The sequence below is a fragment of the Haplochromis burtoni genome, unplaced genomic scaffold (assembly GCF_018398535.1).
Source record: "Haplochromis burtoni strain Fernald_Lab_line unplaced genomic scaffold, NCSU_Asbu1 Contig_10, whole genome shotgun sequence".
Taxonomy (NCBI): domain Eukaryota; kingdom Metazoa; phylum Chordata; class Actinopteri; order Cichliformes; family Cichlidae; genus Haplochromis; species Haplochromis burtoni.
In genome coordinates, this window is record NW_024582371.1 from 3,938,456 (window position 1) to 3,956,540 (window position 18,085).

Below are 18,085 nucleotides of genomic sequence, written 5' to 3' on the forward strand. Positions count from 1 at the left end.
GCAAGTGCTCTAACTGCAAGTCACATTTTTTTAACCATACATTAATACACTCCAAAAATAATTCTGCCCAGAAATACTGACTTTAACTCATTTATTTACATATAAGTTTCCCCATTTAATGTTACTACATAAATAAAATGTAATATGTTACATTTAATGTAATATGAAATTTACTATACACTCAGTTTATACCAAGCACATATTTCTTAATGGTTAATTATTTGAGTAAACAAATCTTTAAATGTATATATTTTGGTTGCATTTTGCTTAATTGTTACTTTTAAGGATGAAGAACCTTTTATTTTTGAGTGTACTGTGTATTATTCTGTACAATTCAAACACTTTAACCACTTCAGGTAATTTAGAACCACGAGTTTACCTAATACGCATGTCTTTGGATGATGGGAGGAAGCTGGAGTACCCAGAGAAAACCCACCCAGGCACTGGGAGGAGCTGCCAACTCCACACAGAAAGACCCCAGCTGAGGTTCACACTATGAAACCTCTTACTGTAAGAGGAAAGTCTTAATCATTCTGCCACTGTGCCATTTTAATAAGTGTGGAAAACACATGTGCACGTCCCACACATGCAAGACTGTTTTGAATGTGCAGACTGTTTTGCAATAATGCAGCACTTTGTAATGTTTTGTGTTTGAGGTGTTTATTAATGTTGAATTGATATTATTAATTATAGAGGATAGCTGCACATATGCTACTCTCTTCTTGCTCGCTGACCTCTGACACAGTAATTAATGATTAATCATCAGTTTATTAACGTCAACTAGGCTGTTTATACATTCTAAAGAGATCAGTAGTTCAAATGTTTGTATAGACACAAAATCCTACTGGCATGAAATATGAGGAAACAAATCTTTAAGAGCTAATAATTTTATTTAAAAAATATCAAGAAGTGCAAAGAGACATTCATCTATTTACAAAAACACAGAAGAATAAAAACAGGATACAACAGAGTGGAGATAAAATATAAGCACATATAAAAAAATTAAATAAAAAAAAAACACAATCATTTCATGTCCATGTTTTTTTGTTTTTGTCAAGGTGACTTTGTTGAGGGTTCAGAGGTCATATGAGGTGCTTTTTCTTTCAGAGAGCTTAAAAGACAATCACATGGCAGCTGTGGAGGGTTCCACTGGGGAGGAAGTGGTCTTCTGCTTTTTATCCCTAAATTCACAAAAAACAAACAAACAGTGCACTCATTAGAAAAAAAATGTCATTTATTACTTTATTTCTATAAACTGAAGTGATTCACTAATAATCTAACATTATTATTTAGACAATCAGTGTACTGGATGTAAAACTTGGATGAGTGTGGTGAAGTGTACTCACATGATTTTAGTCAGGAGCCTTTTCACATTTTTTTGTTCGGGGTTCAAGCAATAGCGGAGGCCACTGTTCAAGGTAACACTGTTGAAATAGAAAATAGAGGTAAGTTCAATTTAAATGGAAAAGCTAAGGATCCTACAAGTATTTTTCAAAAATCATTGTCTACCTTAAAAAGGCATTTTTAGTTAGGATGCATTTAATTTGCACTGTCGTGCAATTTCTTGTGTGATGCTTTATTAAAGCTTAGCAAATCTTCATGATGAATTTCTCAAAAGTAATAATGAAAAAAAAAAGTCATATTAAAAAAAACTTACACAATCTCCACTTTGTTGCAGAAGATGGTTGCTGGGTAGATCTGTATGTCCTTTATGTCAGTCTTCATGCCGTTAAGATTCCTGACACGGTGACACAGACACTGCTGTCCTGATTGTTTGACTAGAAAAGAAGGCAATGAAAAAGAAATTAATATTTGACGTGCACAAATTCAAGTTTGCGTAATTTCAACCAAGAATCTAAATCATCTAAAAGGACAAATAAAGAAAGAAACTTACGTTGGGCCTGGGAGATGCAGACCATGACAGCCAGGAGCAGAAACGCTTTGATGAGGGTGGACATTGCTGGTTTCAAGATGACACTGGTGCTGAAAACGTGCAGCAAAGATAATAATGAAGCCAGAGAGAGTCTTGCAACAATTAAAGACTGATTGTTGACAGGAGTGCTGTGAGGAGTCGACTCAGAGTGGGCTCTTAAATACTTACTTTGGCTGCATACGTAATCTTTCCTGTGACAAAGGGAAATTTTTGAGAGTGGAAAGTGAAACTCAAAAATGCCACAAAATAGAAAAAGCCAACCCTCCAACCCCCCCCACTCCTTCTCAGCTCTGTGTCTGGTGGTACAACATTTTGACATTTTGTGGTAATATGATACATTACAAGAGAACATTAAACCTTTTTGCATAACAATTACAAGTTCTCACACAGATAAACTTGTATTCTGAATGTTTGTGTGAACAGGCAAAGACACAAGGACATTTATTTCTTAAACATTTTGCATAATGAATTAATTTTGATAAAAACAAAACAAAAAAACCCACATCAACCATCAAAACATTTAGGCCATGTGAGAGATGAAACCTTTGTAACCTGTGAGAAAACATTTGGGCCATGTTAAATATTCATATGGCACCAAATAAGTGCATTTAGGATTGTAGACATGATTCAAACAGAACATCAGAATGAGGAAGCAAGGTAATTTAGGAGTTATAATGTCACATGTTTGCTGGTGCCTGTTGTGCTGATTTGAGTATTTCAGAAACTGCTAATCTACCGGGATTTTCCTGAGCAACAATCTCAAGGGTTTACAGAGAACGGCCTGAAAAACAGAAAATATCCAGTGAGCAGCAGTTCTCTGTGGGATAATTCCTTGTTGACGCCAGAAGTCAGAGGAGAATGATGTAGTCGCGTCGAGGTGATACAAGGCAACAGCAACTCATTTAACCACTTGTTACAATCAAGGTATGAAGAAGAGCATTTGTTGTGAATACACAACACATTGAACCTCAAAGCAGATGAACTACAGCAGCAGAAGACCACAAGAAGTGACACTCATGTCAGCTAACAACAGGAACCTGAAGCTTAAAATTTACATGGACTCACCAAAATTGCATAACATAAGATGGAAAAACATTGACTGGTCTGATGAGTCAACATGTAGGTGATAGGGTCAGAAAGAACATGGGCACATGGATCCATCCAGCTCTGCGTCAACAGTTCAGGCTGGTGGTGGTTTAATGATGTAGGGAATCTTTTCCCGGCACTATTTGGGCCCCTCGGTATCAGTTGAGCAGTGTAACAAAACTCAAATCATCTCACATCAGTTTCTTGAACATTGCAGTGAGTGCACTGTACTCAAATGGCCTCCTCATCTGTCAGATGTCAGTCCAGGAGATCATCATGGATGTGTAGCTGGCAAATCTACAGCACCCGTGTGATGCTGTCGTGTTAATTTATGGACCAAAATCTGTGGGGAATTTTTTTGCAATGTGTTGAATCAATGCTGCAAACAATTACGGCTGTAATTGCTGAAGGTAGAATGAGGTCCTAGTAAGGTATATCTAACTAAGTAAGCTGTGAGTTTAAACTTAATGCAGAAAAGATAATACATTAAAGTGCCCATTGCTGGAAAATAAGAGTTCTCAGGGGTATCAGTTGTCTCTAGAAGACTTAATGTGAGCAAACTGTCAAATATCCCAGAGCTGTAGCCATTCTAAATGGAGGGATAAAGTCATCTAAGTTAGTGTGTTGGACTAAGCAGCTTTTACAGGAAACATTTAGTTGCAGTTATTGCAACACATCGGCGTTGCAGCGGATATTGAAAGCTCACACACACATGCTGTAGGTAAAATAAGCTCTCAAGGCCTTGGCTAACAAACTAGAAAGCTGCCACTATTTAGATGTACTGGCTATGGTTTTGTGAGAGCTGAAAATTATTTTGAATTTCATGTTCTTTATATCAAATTCATAATAGACTGAAAAAATATATATATATATAAAAAATGGGGGCAGATTAAAGTGTTTCAGAGTTTAAAAATGACAACTTCTGCTTCCATTAAACATGCAGTTCACTCACACGTGCATTTCCCACAATGCACCATTTCATATAATCCTAACATTTGCTTAAAAAAAAAAGAAGCTTACCTGCTTTATTCCTATAACTTTTTTAAAGTTATGTTTTATTTTATGTTTTTAACTTTCTGCCCCAAAAATAATAATGGATTTAACCTCCTTCATATCAAGCTTTGTGGAATTTTTTAATGAAATTGTTTAATTGAATAAACCAGAAAATATATATATCTGAGCTAAATAGGGAGCAGATGCACAAATAAAGTGAAACAAACTTTTTCTTTAATTATATCATTTTATTAATGTTCAAACATCAGAAAAATGTAATATTCCAACTATCACATGATAATACATTAAAAATCCTTCTCTTTTTATTGCTATCATAACAAAGGCAGATATTTGAACAACTTACACAACATGTGGGCTTTTTCTTTCTTTCTTTTTTTTTCTTTCTTTTTTTTTATTTTGCAACACGAGGGCATGATGTTACATGCATCAGTGGTTTGACACCTTTAGCATTCTCATCTCCAAATGAGAAAGGTGTGAGTGCTCGGAAAAACACGCAGCTTTGTTTTATTTCTTTCCATTTGTAGTAAGCGGTAGTTGTACATTTGTGACATTTCTGGTGTGAATAAATCGGTAATCTCTGACTTATCTGACTATCTGCCTTCTGTCTTTGGTTTGATGGTGACACACCAGATAAAATCTGATCAGATCTGATAAGAAAAGCCACCAAGATCAAAGCCTTGAGCAAATATGGTTTCAAAAGAAAGCTTCGGAGTTTCAGTTTTATTTCCCTTTTCATTTGACGCTTGGCAAACTGAAATTCAATCAACTTTTATTTTCTTCTTTTTTTTTATAACCTATTTTCAGCTGCAAGAAGGTCAGAAAGCCAGAATGAAACAGAAAGTGATGTAATAAGAAGAATTCACATTAGTTTCCTGTAAAAGCTGTGATGTAGAGAACCAGCAGCTTAAAAAAATGAGGAAAGGAGGATGAAATTAGTGTTTATAGTATTAATCAAAGGGGTTATGTCTCTAAAATGTCAACTATGAGGACTTCAGAAACATGTTTGGCATTCACCCAAACTACAAAACATCTCGTTTGCAGCCATGCAGAAGGTTTTGGTTTGACTTACTGCAACTTCTGACATATCTGTCTACGTCTGGGATGATGTGGGTGATGTCCCGTGATGGTGGGCTGCTGCAATCCAAATCATTCACATCGATTTCAATACTTAAGTGTGAAAATCTGTTTTTGGGGGCAGAAATGATGGTTCAAGCACTGTAATGTTTAATTTAAAATTTAATACAATTTTAAAAGGGCTTTCTGAGAGGTTGCATGCAAAAAGAACTTTAAAAAACAAAAATCATTGGATTCGAAGATTAAATGTAAAATATTAAACCAAAGATTCAAACAAATGTCAAAGTGGAGGCATGCTATTTTAAGACACAGGGATCTTCCCTTCCAATAAAAAGCGAGAATGGGGACTTTTTTTCTTGCGGTGCCAGACTGAACACCAGTAGTCGCTTGGTCAGCAAGTGTGACCTCTCTAAAACGACACAGAAGCGCTTATAACGTGTAGAAAACTATAAATCAAATCAAAACCTGCTCTCACAGTGAGATTTAGAAATCACGCTTTTTTATTCAGTGCTTCCAACACAGATTAACTGTATTTCCGTGCACTTAGCACGCTTGAATATTTTATATGTACTTTTTGTTAATATTTAATGGCTTTTCCCTTTTGTGGGTACAGCTTGTTCTTTCAGATATTCTGGCACAGGGACAAAAATGTGGTGCAGCTGCAGTCCAACGGAGAGCGGTGGAACAGATATGGCCAGGAACATAAATGGAAAGTGGCTTTTTCCCCTCCCTATTAGCCCTAATGGTAGTGGGGTCAAAGTGAGTTTGTGTATATAAGGGGATTGCCAACCTTACATATTAAGAATATATTTCCTTTTTGTGAGGATGTGTGCCGCTTTACTTGTGGTGAATACCACAATGTGTGACCCCGTATAGGAATAAACCAACAGGAACTAGCAACATCAGCAGAGTCTCTTCCTGTACAAATTTTCTAGACAAGCCCAGTGTGGTTGCACTTCTCATTTCATTTAAAAAGTGATATTTCTTAGTAGGAGTGGAGGTATGATGAAATACAAAGCGACTAAACAATATTTCTTGTTGTGGAAAAGGAAAGAGGAAACAATATAAAGGGATTTTCAAATTTTTTATGCACATAAGTCATGCAGACTCCAACTCAAAGGCTTTGAATTAAAAAACTACAACTTTATAAAAGCCGTTGCTTCAGGCTTTGTTGTTTAGATCGTGATCTAAACTCATAAGGTTGAGAAGATGTAAACGAAAGTTTTCACAAGAGTTTATGTAGCCAGGTGAAAGTACACAATGGTACAACTTGACACTTCCATAGGAAATAAGATGCACTCAAGCCATTCATCATAAGCAAGTGCAGGCACACCTATAAAAGCGGGCATTTTGAAAGTTTGCTGCTCTGAAGCATTCAGGTTTGGATTCAAAGAACAAAGAAAATAAGAAAGAAAAGTTAATGACAGCATAATTTAAGAAAAAGTGAACAAGTACGGCTTGTTTGGAAAGATTGCCTGGAAAAGAGTGTTCTCTCTAAAAATCACACGGCAGCGTGGCCAAAGTTCGCCAAGTAGCATCTGAACAAACAACAAGAGTTCTGGAACAATGGATAGATGGATCTGGATAGATGAAACCAATAAAACCAAAGTGCAGACGTTGGGTGATAATGCACAGCACCACGTCTGCTACAAAACAAACGCATAACAGCACAAACACCTCGTACCAGCTGTCAGGCACGGTGGTGGAGGGGTGATGATTTGGGCTTGTTTTGCAGCCACAGGGATCTTGCAGTGATTGAATTGACCATGAAATCCTTGTATGCTAAAGTTTTATAGAGTCAAATGTGAGGTCATCCGTCTGACAGGCAAAGCTTGGGTGAAATTGGGTCACACAACAAGCCTATGATGCTCAAAACAGCACTGGATACCAACCCTCCCACCCTCCACCCCCACTCCTTCTCAGCTCTGTGGCTGGTGGTACAACATTTTGACATTTTGTGGTAATATGATACATTACAAGAGAACATTAAAACTTTTTGCATAACAATTAAAAATTCTCACAGAGATGAACTTGTATTCTGAATGTTTGTGTGAACAGGAAAAGACACATGGACATTTATTTCTTAAACATTTTGCATAATGAATTAATTTTGATAAAAACAAAACAAAAAGCAGACTGAAAAAGAAAAGAATTGGAGTGCTCCAATGGCCCAGGCAAAAGCTAGACCTCAACCTGACTGAAATACTTCAGAGAGGCCTCAAGAGAGCTGTGCATGAACAAGTGCCGACAAACCTCAATGAACTTAAGAAGCACTGTAAAGAGAGGGCATTGAAATTCCTCAGCAATGTGACAGACGAATCTTTCAAAAGTCATACCGAAAATCCGTGTCAACTTGTTGCTGTTAAATGTGTTCAACGAGCTGTTGAATCATGGGGAGTTTTTCACGAGTCTCGCAAAGAATCCTGTGAAAAGTTTCACATGTGTATGTGTGGTTCCCAAGTGTGGTGAACTTTTTCCACAACATGGTTAAGATGCTTCCTTATTTTTTAATTGTTTATGGATCAGTGGTACTATATAGTTGAAATATGTAGTAGAAGACAGTTTAGATAAGGAAGAGTTACCTTAGTCCATCCATTCATCAATTCGCTTCGCTTCGCAAATCACCAGTGTGTTGCAGGGCTAACAGGCTGCTGACCTGTTACCATAGTGTGCCTAAAAAACAAAACCTTAGTAAATTACTAAGGTATATTTATACTGCTCAAAAACAAGGGAAATTAAGGGAACACTAAAATCACACACTGGGTCTTGCCAGTTGAAAATCTTTACTGAAACACTTGCTACGAAGAAAATAATTTAATATGATTTTGAAAACTAAAATCAGCAACCCTTTGAGGGACGGTCTGAAATATACACCAAAAATCTAAATAATAATAACAATTATTAATAATTTACTAGTAGTCAACTGTCAGTTTGATGCAAATAGATCTCATCTTCCTGTTGAGGTAAGTGTGAAATGCAGCGTGTCAAAAACCACTAAGAATATTTTCCTGCAACCACCAAATCTTTCTCCCTCTTAACGCTGACACATCTTTTCTTTTCTTCATGGTTTTTATGGTGTTTTTCTTTTTTTTTCTTCCTTTATTGGCTGAAAGAATTCTTCAGTTATAATAACATTATAATAACGTTGTATTAACACCAGTGAAAGTACATCATGATACTGCATTTGCAACACTGAACATAGAAATCTAACACACACACTAAGTATTATATACAGCAAATATATATTTGATTAAAACATATCTCATCCTCAGGGTACTTGTGGTTCTCCCCTCAACAAATCTCTTCTTCTTTTACTTAAGCAATAGTAAGAAGTGGCAACAGTAATAATAATGTGTATGATAATCTGGCTGCAGATAAGGTTTCCCATACTACCAGTAAGTCCCAAACTCTATAAAAAAATCTGATATTTGGTTTAAAAGCCATTGCTTTCAGAGAAATAAATAACCTTACAATCAGCAACTTTTTTGGCATTATTTTGCTCATATAAATATTGCGTACGGAAGAACTAAAATGATTTACTTCCTCCAGTCACAATAATCGTATTCAGTACTCATAGTCACTGCTGCTACTTTCTAGTAACCCCGATTGATCAACACAAGAAAAAACGCTCTGTGGAGCGTTTTCATTATGTGTTTTTACATTTTTACACATAATGTAAAAACACGTGTTTTAAAGTACTTTCTTCAGCTCTGTGCAAAAGTCTTGAGCCAACTAGTTTCCATACACGTTTTGTTAGGAAAATAGCAAATATAATATATAAGGCAAAAACTCAGTTTTTACAATTCTAATGAGCTTGAAAATTAATATTTGGTACGATCAACTTCAACACAGGCTGAACTGTCAGAAAAGCTTTCTTCTAATTTCTTTAATTACTAGGACCTTCAAAACTCTTCTGCCTTTTGTTCTCTTCTATGTCTATAAACACATCACATTGCCACACTGCTTCAAAGGTCTACAACTTCTAAAACACCCTCAGGAAGCCTGAGAAATATGACTCGAAACCACTTTAAAGCTTGGAAGGAAAATACGGTATAAGGAGACAAGACGCCCTCAGACATCTGCCAGGCAAGCTCGCTCTCCTCATTTACGTCATTATTGTATTTTCTATACATTCATTTTGTTTTTTTGTTCTTTTTAAAGATGCTTTAAGCAGATTGTAGTTCAGCAAAAACAAGTGCAAAGTGCAGGCCTTTACTTGACATAGGTTTGAGTTCAATTATTTTTTGTATTTTTATTTTTTTTTATCTATATGGATATAGTACAGGTATAGAACTCATTAAATGTTTAGTAAAATTTATTTGGAATATTAATGATAAACATCAAGTGAAAAAAAATGTTTTCATCAGAAATTTAATTTGTTTTTTAAGCATGTATAAGCAGTATACATACAATGTAGTATATCTACATACTTATGCAGGAACATTGTATTTTATTGTGTTTAAATTGTAACTTGTTATTATAATGTACATATTAAAGTCATAATAAAGTAACATGATATTTAGAATCCACAAATATGATTCCCTATATGCTGACATGTTGTCAATACAAACAGTGAAATAAGAAACATAGTTTCAAGTAGCTCTATATAGAATTATTACTTTTACACTTAGATCAGTCTATTGACCTTCAAGGAGAGGTCAGAGGTCAGATAAGACATGCTATTATAGATCCTTATACAGGTCATCAGTCTTGTAAGAATCTAAATTTTTAAGTTATAAGGCATTTTTTCAATTTTGGATCAATAAATTATTAAGCTGACCTTGAAGACCTTGGTGGTTGTAAACCGGGTTTGAATGGATTGTTAATATGACTCCTATCTACACCCCTATAAAGTCTTTCATTCAAAACATTTTTGAGTTTAGTTAAGTTTAGTTACAGGCAGAATGATGACATGAGCGCACACAACCAAAAACATAACCTTCTTGAGTTAATAATGAGTAGCTCGAGAGTTTTTGCACAGTGCAGTACACTAATGGGGGGGGGGGGGGGGGGGTTCTTTGGTTTTAGGGGAACTGACCCTCTGCCCTGACCTCAAACAATGGCGTATTATTCTACTTTATAGTCGCCTTTTAACTTAAGTTACAGCATACAGCCTTCTTTGGATCCAACCTTGGACTCAAGGCCAAAACATTCGGTTGTTAGTACAGTTATGACTTTGTCTTTGACCCTTAAATCCCTAAACTGATAGTCTTTGAAAATAATTATTTACCATAAAGAGAGTAAGAACGGCTTACGGGAGATTTACTGTTATAAAATGTCCAATGAATCAGTTATGCAAAGTGTTTTCTTGAGTAGTAATGATAGAAGCCTGCCCTCTAGTGTCTCTTATTTAGTAGAACAGCCATGGCCTGTTTAGTTTTTTCTGCACACGCCTCATTGAACCTTTTTATTCTACATGCAGATCATTTGTGCTTTGGAATGTGAAAATGTATTAGTGTGGCATTGCGTCCTTCAGCGTCACCTTTTCCAGTTATACCTTACTGCATGCATCGTTGTTGCTGTCGTACCAGTGCAGCAATAAATAACCAGCATCTTGCATGTTGAGGTTCACCGGTGCCATCTTTGCTCTGCCCGTGTCTCTCCACACTTGTGTTTACCAGTGCAGGATCCCATGACAGTTACCATAGAAACTTCGGCGCCTGGCACCAGCAGAGCCAAGAGTGGAGTTCATTTCTGAAGGGTCTCCGTGTGCAGGAAAATAAAGCCTGCAGCTGAGGGGAAAAGCACGTTTCACACGATCTGAGAGAGAGTATCAAAAGACTGCTTTATTTCTTCATGTCATTTGCAAACACTGGAAGATATTAAAAAGGACATTACAGAATTGCTCATTTTCATGGTTTGTTATGATCACTGGCATACATTAAGAGCAGAAAGGTTGTAATAGTGAATATTAACACTGATATAATGTTACAGATGGACAATTGTAGTAGTCTTTACTTGTCTCTGTATCTTTTCAAATGTGTATTTCTATGTGTCTCCTAATGTCAATGTCTCATGCACTGACACAAAAGATTAGAATAATTTACTGGAGAATGTCACATTGACTGTCCATTTACATGCTACACCTCAGCAATGGCAGGAAGCATACAGGCTCGAGTGCGTGCCTCCCTCCATGCCAGCCTGCAGTCAGAGATCCACTGAGAGATGAGGGACTGTTTGATGGCTGGATTCAGCCTCTCTCCCTCTGCCTTTCTGCAAGCTATGCTGGCCTCCGACCTGGCCAAGGTGTGTTTTGGGGAGATGTTTGGAACTGAAGTGTCAGTTTTGCTGTTTAATTCAGAGCAACTGCCCTCATGTTGTTGTGGGAAATCTGGATTTGAACCAAGGGAAATGCTGTGGGCTCGCACGCACACTCTGCTCTCCCATACGCTGCCGTGCTGCCTCATAAACCTCCCCTCGACAAATGCTCTCCTCCTACCTCCTGAGAGGGTAGAGAAGCTGTTCTGGTGTCCATAAATATACTCAAGAGGGTCAGAGTTGCCAAACTTCAGCTGTCTGTTTAGTTCTTTCCCCTCTGCCTGCTGCGCATCAGCAGCACGTGCCTCCTCTTTCGGGTTGTATTCAATCCACGATGGCCTCAGCTTCTGCTGCGCAGTGTCCTGCTGCTGTGTGTGGAAACTGTTCGGGGAAACATCCCGGCTGGGAAAAGTGGGGTGGGCCAGGTGGCAGATGGAGAGGAGGTAGTCCTCCGATGACAAAGCCTGGCAGTGACCAGAATTATGGAGCGTGTTGGCTTCGTTCAAATCTCTAACCGTCTCCTCGCTGCCCTCTCTGATTGTGGGCAGCGTCAGTCTCCTCTTGGACAGCAGTCTGGACCGCGGCCGCATAGCTGAGAGAAAGACAAGACGGGAGAGGTCTCATTTAGATGGGGAAAAAAACTGTGTAATGTGAAATACTGCATCCAAGTCTCAAAAAAGCAGAATCCTTTAGGAAAATATAATCACCATTTGGAAAACTGGATATTTTGATAGATGTGACACATTCCTGATAGGGTCAGATATGTAATCTTACTTCCTAGTTTACAAAGTGAGAGCCCTGTTTGTGTGTGTCATTTATGTCAAAACTTGCAATATGTGTCTCCACACGATACAAATAAAAAGATTAATCTGTGCACTATTATCTCACGAACTGACTTATAACTTCTGGAGTTAATTTCTCATTCGTACACAGTGTTGTGTTGCATTGTATTTGCAACAATTTTTCCTCAGTTTCTTTTGAAAAGCCTCTTGTTTAATCACCTCATCAGTCTAATGTGTTTTTCTAATGACATAATGTGCATCTGGACATTGCTCACATTGTCCGAAGCTCCCAAAACACAACCGACTACAACTGCTGGCTGTATCGATAAAACCAAGTAAACATAGAAGCCTCTCCTCTCCCTTCCCTTCATTTCAGGCACCGTGCGCTGCTTACTCTGGAGTTGTGCGTGTTGACCGTTCAATATACAAACAATCTCAGCGAAAGGCTGCACACACAGATGACTGTTTTGTGGGATCTCAGACACGTAAAGCCTCAAACTGTTTCAGAGTGTGGAGCGCCGAGTTGTTATAACCCAGAGCGTAGCCCACAATATATGCTTGTATTGACCTCATGACAAAAATAGCGCAAGCCAAACCAAAATGCCAGCCTCTCCCAGTTTCTTCCAAGGTGTAACCACTGCTAAATATAGACCACACCTTCTGTATACAACAGCTAAAAATGGTTCCACGGCGGCAGCTCGAGGCTGAAGCACAAAACAGGCACTCTGTGTGTGTGTTCGTCATGCATTCTCAGGAATAATGTAAAGGTTTTCTGCTCAATTTGCCTTCACACTCACCTTTACGGATGATCTTTGTTGAGTCCACCGAATCTTTTCTTGTCTCTTCTCCTGGTGCAGCTTTAAATAGCAGCCTGCATCCGTCGCTCTCGTTCTCTCTTTTTTTTGTCTCCTCAATTTTATTTACGATCCTCTGTTTTCATCTGCTGCTGCTTGTTAATTGTGCTGTGAAGCTTCAACTGTCTCTGACCAGAGGCAGAGGCAGAATGCAGGTTTATCTTCTCCTCACATCCCCCCTCCCTCTCCTCCACCTCATCCTCCTCCTCCCTCTCTCTCTTGCTCCCTCTCTCCCTCGCTTACTTTTGGTTTGCCCTCCTTCCCTGCTTCTAAAAATAGACACACCATCCATTTCCTCAGCCCCAGCACTGTCTCTGGCTGACTGTTTTGATGGAGCGAGAAAAACAGATGCAGAAGAAATAGGGAAGAGGAAGGAGACTCAGACACAGATGTAGCAAAGGAGGGGTGATGAGAGAGAGAGAGAGAGAGAGAGAGAGAGAGAGAGAGAGGGAGAGAGGAAGAGAAGAAAACAACAAAACAAACAAACAAAGTGGAGTCAGGTTTATTTTTTCCACATTTTTTTTCATCTTATAAGACGCCATTTCTAAAAATGTCTCATTGTAAATGAACACAGTCAGCCACTGTAATTTTGGTAAAATGTGCCAAAATGAATGATTCCTTCTAAAAACAAAAATGGAAGAAGGACTGCAGAGCTGTAAACATGTTGTGTAAAGTTTGTGACATACATCATGCAGATAATCTGATCAGATGGGTACGTTTGCTCTGTGTATGCATGTGTGTGTGTTTATGCGTGTGCGTGTGTGTGCACATAATGCAAACAACACATTGCAGTGATCATGGGAGCACTGACTTATGGAAACTCGTCTCATGATTCACATGAGTCAACAGTTCCCCTCTGCAGATACATTTCTGACTCTTTAGACCTTTAAAAATTGAAATGCTTTTTGCACCTGATTGAGTTTTCATAGTTTTATTGTGTTATTATGTTTTTATTATCTTTCATTAATACTCAGTGGCATGCACTAGCAGACTGCAGTTTACAGAAACAAAGACTCAGAGCCCACCAGGAAACAGTCTGAATTTCTGGTTAAAAACACATTTAGACACTCGTCCAAAAACACTTTAGCTTGTCTTAAACTGGACTATTTGAAAAAAAGAGCATTTCGAGGATTTGGAGCAGACATAAAGAGAGTTACGTAAACAAAAACAGTGTCTCCTCTGCAGTTCGTGGTAAACGGGGCTGCTATTTGTCACTTGGGTAAAGACTTCAAAACTGGGTCGCAGGTGGTGGGATGCACACAATGCTTTTCATTTCTCCTAATCAGACTTTCATTGCTGCTAAAATTGAATTGATTTCCTTTTAATCTAGAAGCCTCTTTTACAGTTTATTTGGGTCGTTCATCTTAAATGACAATATTCTGCTGGGCAAACTTCTTGCTTGTAAAGAGGATTCAGTTTTTGTCGGTCAGTTGTGGCCATCTTCCTGATGTACTTCAAGATGTTTATTGTCTCATCCTGGACTGTGGTTCTGACACACCAGTCCTCGGCCTTCCTCCTTACCGTACAGTTTCAGGGTGCTGGATTTGGGGTGAACCCTTCTATGCATGGTCAGAAGCTTCCTTATCTTGATATCTTTAGCTTTTCCTCCTTTGGCCAGCTTATTATCCCAGCAGGGTGTCTGATCCCCGGCAGGGCATGGGAGTTGATGAGCAGGATTTTGTTCTTCCCATTCAGTTTACTCCTCAGGACTTGCCTTACCCTCTGCAGGCACTTGGTGGTTGCAGCTTTCCTAGCGGCCTGTTCGTGATTGCCATTTGTCTGTGGGATTCCCAGGTACTTGTAGCTGTCCTCAGTGTCTGCGATGTTGCCTTCTGGTAGTGCAGTTCCCTCTCTTTGTTATCATCCAACTACACTTCCCCATTCCGAATGACGTTCGAATGTTGTTGCTGTATATCCTGGTGGTGTGGATCAGTGATTCTATGTCACGTTCACTTCTGGCATACAGCTTGATGTCATCCATGTAGAGGAGGTGGTTGATGATGGTTGCTCCATAACATAGTCGGTATCCATAGCCAGTCTTGTAAATGATCTCACTGCAGGGACAGAGCATCTCCTTAATAGATCCCATACTTGATGGCGACTTGTGCTATTGGCTTTAAGTTGGCATCTAGAGTTGTTTGCCCCATCCCCAATAAGTTCCTGCTTAAGGCTATTAGAGTCCTGTTGATTTTGCATATTTCAAGGAATTCCAGGGTCAATGGGGGGGGGGGGGGGGGGGTGCACCTCCCCACAGGAGGGTGCACCTGGATCGTAGTCAATCCAGGTGGTGCACAGGTTGGTGAGTCTGGTTTTGTAGTCTCCGGGGATGGATCTATCTACCAGGAGCTGGTGTTTCACCCCTCTGGTATTCCTACAAATTCTTTGCTCATGTATTAAATCATGTGCCTCTTCATCTTATCTGCTATGATATCTGTCTTTCTGGTATATCTCTTCAATCGACTGGCTAAGGCTGTAAATGTTTGTGTGGCAATGCCTCAGGTATAAGCAGCTTGTACTTCTTAGGCATCCCTTTCTTCATTGCATGTTTCTGCAGCTCTGATAGTTGTCCCTCTCTGCCACCTTGATCTTGGCCTCTACTATCCTTCTCCATGGAGGCCACTGCTTCTTCTGGCTGTTCATCTTTTTGCCAAGCATCTCTGTGATCACTGCTGCCATGGTGTAGATCAGCTAGTTGGTTTTGGTGATGGTCGCATTATGGATTGTCCATAATGCCGCATTCACATCTTCTAGTAGACCTTCGGAAGGTACTTCACTTTGTCTTGGTAAGTGGATACAGAGGGTCCAAGTTTCCACCTTCATCATGATCCTGCATTGCAGGTCAGCTCGTCTTGCACTCAGTGCTCCTTCTTTCGTATCTCCCCCGTGACCTGGCGTTCTGGCTTTCCCTTGCTGTAGCATTTGTGTTGTATCTCATCAATCTCCAGTTGTGATAGCAGTTCTTTCTTCCGAATGTTGGAACACTAAGCTAGTAGTTGTTTCGTCGTCAGTCTGGAAGTCGGGTATTGAAAATTCCATAGGTCACACCTCCTCTTCATGTAACCTCTTCCGTTGGGGTTACTTTCGTAGTAGCATTCCAACAGCCCTGTTCTCATCTCTTGCCACCTTGTGCCTTCTTCTTCCAGTAGCCCACTTCTCATCGCCTGACGAGGACCTTCAATTATCTCTCTCTCACTCACACTTGACAAACCAACATGTATTTAAACAACAATATACCCTTGTGTTTGGGGGAAACACTTCCCCCCTTACAGTATTGATGACTGCACGTGTGTGAGGGCGCGTGCTGGAGGCAGCGTGACCTATAATGTATAAGATGAGTCACACATCCGCCTATATCAGCCTATAGAAAGATTTCTGTCTTTTTATAGACCTCTAATGAACTAGTCACAAGAAACTAAATTTGCTTCACACACACACGCACACAATGGTGCCTGGTTTGCCTCAGTTACATCACACAGACTGTTTAATACAAACAGGCACCACACTGACTGCACAAGTTGATGCTTATTTTGCTAATGACAAACACTAGGCACATAAATGACCGAGCTAGTTCTTACAAAAACAGCAGCAAGCAAATTTCTGAAAGAAACAACAAACAAAAGATTATTTTAAGCAACAGCTGTGATGATATCTGTAGCTCTATGTGTGTTTACAGGGAAATAGCTGACTTATCAAGAGCATACCAGAGGCTATTATTCTCAAGCTCCCACTTTCTGATAGCTTTCAACTGTACATGAGCATAATATGATATGATTTGTGTAGTGTAGAACTGGGGTCGCTGTAGCTCAGGAGGTCGAGCAGGTCACCGATTAATCCAGAGGTTGGTGGTTCAACCCAAACCTCAATGCCAAATATCTTTGGGCAAGATGCTAACCCTCAGTTGCTCTCTGATGCCTCTATTGGAGTGTGAATGTTAGATAGTAAGCACTTATATAGAACGAGCATAGAAAAAAGTACTTGGATGAATGAGGCAAGTTGAATAAAGCGCTTGGAGTGCTCAGTTTGAGCAGAAGAGCGCAATATAGGGACCAGTCCTATTCAACATTCAGAACAACTTCCAATTAGCAGCTACATCATGATATTTTTGGATAACAAAATTCAAACTGAAGACAGCTACCTTGTTAGTTAGGCCAAAAATCCAAAATGTAAAATCAACCACCCATTTCTTTCTCCAAGATTTACAAAAATTTTGAATTACTTTTGTGTTTTTTAACCAACATTTGTTAACCCTTTGACTGCCTGCTCAACCATTTGGTTTAGTGGTTATGATTGCTAAAACCCATGGGCTTTTTTCTTACTCTAAAATCTTTTTACAATACAGCTTTGTGCTTTTTAATAAATGTCATTTTAAAAAAAGCAGATCCCATATCTACCACAGTATTAAAGTTTAATTCTTATTCATTCAAAAAAGTGAATTGTTCATTCATCTAACAGTTTATATGCAGCTTACAACACCGTGTGACTGGTTACAGATAATGTCAGCACTGTCACAAAGCTGCAAGTCTGGACTTTTAAAGCTGATGTAAAACACATCTATTCAGTCTTGTTTTATGCATATCTTCTCACCATCATTAGCCCCATATTTACAACCACTTGTGTATTCACTAAGAATTAGACAGTCACAGGAGGATGGCTGTGTTTTGCGGCTGATGGGAGCTTGAATGTGCTGCCCGAGGGATTCTTGGAAATGGTTGGATACAGCAGTTGTCCTCTGAAGGGCAGAGAGTGCAATTTTCCACAGAAAGATGATTATTTCCAAGAAAACGTTGTTTGCAAATTATTGAGAAAAAGAAATCAAATTATAGGGAGTGGACAAAATAACAAGAGGAGAGAAATAACACGTGTATAATGCGTACATCATTCTGCATACAAGCTGTCCGGTTTGAAAATGCATATTTATGTGGATGACTGTAATCTAATCAAATTCATGGTTCACAATTAAGTCTTACTTAATTAAATTTTCTTGTGTGGTGTTTTCTGTGATTTGCATTTTTTATTCACCACTTGTGATCTGTGGAGTACATTACTGAGTACAGCACTGTAATGAGCCAGGATTGCTGTCATTT

The 18,085-nt window shown here is 38.9% G+C and overlaps 2 protein-coding genes across 2 annotated transcripts; both read right to left on the reverse strand.

Annotated features, from left to right (window-relative positions):
- Nucleotides 1-871: 871 nt before the first annotated feature.
- On the reverse strand, nucleotides 872-2,091 carry LOC102303310 (C-X-C motif chemokine 10). The gene is made up of 4 exons (XM_005921156.2): nucleotides 1,895-2,091; nucleotides 1,658-1,778; nucleotides 1,347-1,424; nucleotides 872-1,181 (listed from the first exon to the last, which is right to left on the reverse strand). The coding sequence occupies exons 1-4, from the start codon at nucleotides 1,956-1,958 to the stop codon at nucleotides 1,124-1,126; spliced, it is 321 nt and encodes a 106-aa protein (XP_005921218.1). The 5' UTR covers nucleotides 1,959-2,091; the 3' UTR covers nucleotides 872-1,123.
- Nucleotides 2,092-10,868: 8,777 nt separating this feature from the next.
- Nucleotides 10,869-13,452, reverse strand: si:dkeyp-72g9.4. The gene is made up of 2 exons (XM_005921155.3): nucleotides 12,945-13,452; nucleotides 10,869-11,957 (listed from the first exon to the last, which is right to left on the reverse strand). The coding sequence occupies exon 2, from the start codon at nucleotides 11,953-11,955 to the stop codon at nucleotides 11,188-11,190; it is 768 nt and encodes a 255-aa protein (XP_005921217.1). The 5' UTR covers nucleotides 11,956-11,957; nucleotides 12,945-13,452; the 3' UTR covers nucleotides 10,869-11,187.
- Nucleotides 13,453-18,085: the final 4,633 nt, after the last annotated feature.